This window comes from Piliocolobus tephrosceles, chromosome 3 (genome assembly GCF_002776525.5).
Source record: "Piliocolobus tephrosceles isolate RC106 chromosome 3, ASM277652v3, whole genome shotgun sequence".
Classification (NCBI taxonomy): Eukaryota; Metazoa; Chordata; class Mammalia; order Primates; family Cercopithecidae; genus Piliocolobus; species Piliocolobus tephrosceles.
This window is the reverse complement of record NC_045436.1, coordinates 177,671,998-177,675,803: the sequence shown is the minus strand read 5'-3', so window position 1 is coordinate 177,675,803 and position 3,806 is coordinate 177,671,998. Positions and strand designations below refer to the sequence as shown.

Here is a 3,806-nt window from a genome sequence, read left to right as displayed (position 1 = left end):
GTGGTGATGATAATGGTGGTGATGGTGATGGGGTGATAATTGGGATGATGATGATGGTGATAGGATAGTGGTGATGAAGATGGTGATGGTGATGATGATGATGATGGTGGTGATGGTGGTGATGATGGTGATGATGGTGGTGATGGTGGTGATGGTGGTGGTAGTGGTGATAATGTTAGTGATGATGATGATGGTGATGGTGTAGTGATGGGATGGTGATGATGGTGGTGGAGTGATAATGATAGCGGTGATGACAGTGGATGGTGGTGATGATAGTGGATGGTGGTGGTGGTGATGATGGTGGTGATGATGATGATGGTGATAGTGGTGGAGGTGATGATAGTGATGAGTGATAATGATGGTGATGATAGTGGTGGTCATGGTGATGATGGTGATGAGGTGATAATGATGGTGATGATGGTGGTGGTAGTGGTGATAATGGTAATGATGAGGGTGATGATGGTGATGGTGATGGTGGTGGAGGTGATGATAGTGATGAGTGATAATGATGGTGATGACAGTGGTGGTCATGGTGATGATGGTGATGGGGTGATAATGATGGTGATGATGGCGGTGGTAGTGGTGATAATGGTAATGACGATGACGGTGATGGTGATGGGTTGATAATGATGGTGATGATGATTGTGGTGGTGATAATGATGGTGGCTGTCATAGTAATGATGGTGATGGTGTGCTAATTATGGTGATGATGATGATGGTGGTGATGGTAATGATGGTAATGATGGTGGTGGTGGTAATGATGGTGGCTACCATTGGAACACTTGAGTCTGAAGCATCATGATGCATATTTCCCTGTCCCAGTTGACCATGTTGTTCCTGAGCCTGGGTCCAGCCTACTGACCTCCTTCGAGAAGTGGCACGAAGCAGCTGACACCAAATCCTGCTGTGATTACTCCCTCCACGTGGACATCACAAGCTGGTACGATGGCGTTCGGGAAGAGCTGGAGGTGCTGGTGCAGGACAAAGGTCAGTTAAAGCCTCAGAATGGGGTTTTGGGGAATCCCTGGTTCTTTGGTAGATCTAAGGATTATGTGGAGTGAAAAATCCCCCTGTCTGCATCTGCTCTGAGCCTGATTATGAGCTGCCCTCTGCCCCATGACAGTGAGGAAACAGGCTAGTCCCTTTACAGTCCATCCTTTTCTCCTTGAAAAAGTCTGGGCTGTCCTGTTCTCAGAAGCAGATCCAGTCTCTGCAGCCTGCCATGCTAGGCCCTTGCTGATCTAACCTCACTTTTCTTTCCTGTCACCCTGATCACTAGCCTGGCTGCCATCCCTGAAACTGGCTATGCTGCGAGGCCCTTGCTCATGTGGATCCCCTGCCAGGAACGAATGCCCTTTCTCCTCTGCCTGCCCAGTGCTACTCACCTTCGAGACCCAACTCAACCATTACCTTCTCCCATTTCCCCAATCAGAATTGCTTCATTCCTTGAATAGCCAATGCCGGTTACTTAGGCCTCCTTTGGGGCACTTTTTCCATTGTTCCTGGATTATGGGATGTTGTCTGTCTGGCTCTTCTGTCAAACCCTGAGTTCTGTGAGGGAGGGGACCATGTCTATATGTCCCTGCTTCCCACCTTGGCTCCCCTCTGTTTGGGTTCACACCAGCACAGTGTAGACACTTCATGGTGTGCGTTACATGGAATGGAGGGGAACTGATCAGAAGACACAAAGGAAGCAAAGAACAACAGAATGGAAAGAGTCAGGGCATGAGCAATCTGTCCAGAAAGGGGCAGTTGGGGGCCCTCTGAGGAGGCAGCCTCAAATGGGGGTGCTTCAAGGAGAGCGAGGGTGTGTTTCCAGTTTTGAAGATAGCTGTGCTATGTTTTCTCATAAGAACAGTATCATCCCCAATATTTAAAGAAAGTCAGAAAATGGAGGGAAAAAAATTGTTTTCCTCTGGTTCTACCCCCAATCACAATTTACTCTTCATGTGAAGGATTATTGCTTTCCATTCCCTGCGTATTTGGATGATTTTTCCCTATGTGGTTGTGCAATAGCTGTTATGTGGAACCCTTCCTTTTTCACGTAACATTTTATGAGTCACATTATTCTTCATCAATAACTTTTTAATGGCTCATAATGTACAATATAATGGTTAATTTGCTTCACTATTTTCTTTTTATTGGACATTTAGGCTTTTTATTCGTTTTATTATATATCCTGTTATGGTGAACATCTTCATGTATAAACATTTGGTGGCATTTCTAATTTTTCTTTAGATTTCCAGAAGTGGAATTAGAAGGTCAAAGGTTTTAGCATTTTTCAAGATTATGACGCTTATTGCCAAGTTGGTTTCCTGAAACATGCATCCCCTTGTACCCCTGCAAATCCTATGCCAGAATCTCTAGTCCCTGCACCTTTGCACCATTGGGTGTTATTGCTTCTATGAAATTCTTGCCGATTCGTTGGGTGAAAGACACCACTATTGTGGTTTTCATGGCAGTTCTTTACTGATTACATTCAAGATTTTGCATACGTTTTTCCTTATGTGAATATCTGATTGTATTCTTTGCCCACTCATCAATTTGCATTTTCATATAGCTGTTTAAGCTCTTTCTATCAAGAAGGCATTATTGGCCATGGTGGCTCATGCCTCTAATCCCAGCACTTTGGGAGGCTGAGGAGGGAGGATTGCTTGAGGCCCAGAGTTTGAGACCAGCCTGGGCAACATAGTGAGACCACGAAAAAAAAAAAACATAGCCAGGAGTGGTGGTGCACGCCTCCCAGCTACTTGGGAGGCTGAGCGGGAGCATTGCTTGAGCTTGGGAGGTTGAGGCTGGAGTGAGCACTGCACTCCAGCCTGGCTCGGAGAGTGAGACCCTATCTTTTAAAAGAAAAAGGCATTATCCTTGTATTGCAGTTGCTGCATGATTCACCGCAACTACATAACAGTCATAATCCAAGGAAACTGACAGTCTTGTATCTTACTTTCCTGACCTAATGTTAAGTTCTGAGCAATCTTCCCTAGGTTGCTGCCCTAAGTGAATGGTCGTTTAGGGCGCCCCTCACTGAGATGCGAGGGTCTCTGGAGTGGCAGTGGAGTTTGTAGGGAAAGACACTGGGCTCCATGAGGCCTGGTGGGTCTGTGCTGCTTGCAGGCATCCAGGGAGCCCTGTGCTGTGTGCATCTGGGCTGGGTCACCAGCAGGCGAATGGCGATTGTGCTCAGGTCCTGGCAGCAACCTTGCTACTTTGTATGCTTCTATGAAATCAACTAACTTTTTAGATTCCACATATAAGTGAGATGGTGCAGTATTTGCCTTTCTGTGCCTGGCTTATTTCCCTTAACATAGGGTTCTACAGCTTCAACTTTGTTGCTGCAATACAGGATGTCCTTCTTTACTAAGGCAGTTGGGGGCCCTCTGAGGAGGCAGCCTCCATTGTGTACATTTACCACATTTATAAAATCCGTTCATTCATGGATGGACCCAGGTCACTTCCTAATCTTGGCTGTTGTAAATAATGCTGCAATGAACACGGGAGTGGGGATATCCCCTGGACATACTGATTTCAATTCCTTTGGCTTTTTAGCCGGTAGTGGGACTGCTGAAGCATACGGTAATTCAGTTTTTAGTTTTGTGAGGAGCCTCTGTACTGATCTCTGTAGAGGTGGTGGTGCTAATTTACATTCCCACAAACAGTGCTCAGGAATTCCCTTTTCTCCACATCCTCGCCAACACTTGCTATCTCTTAGATGCAGGTCTTGTCTCCCTTCCTTCCTTCCTTCCTTCCTTCCTTCCTTCCTTCCTTCCTTCCTTCCTTCCTTCCTTCCTCCCTCCCTCCCTCCC

General features: G+C 46.2%; 1 protein-coding gene across 4 annotated transcripts in view; it reads left to right on the top strand.

Moving 5' to 3' along the window:
• Positions 1–3,806, top strand: part of CRMP1 (collapsin response mediator protein 1) — a 71,856-nt gene that overhangs the window by 35,156 nt on the left and 32,894 nt on the right. For all 4 annotated transcript variants that reach the window (XM_023206886.1, XM_023206889.1, XM_023206888.1 and 1 more), the window contains one exon: positions 823–987. In XM_023206886.1, coding sequence (XP_023062654.1) covers positions 823–987 — 165 coding nt within the window. The remainder of the gene's footprint in view (positions 1–822; positions 988–3,806) is intronic.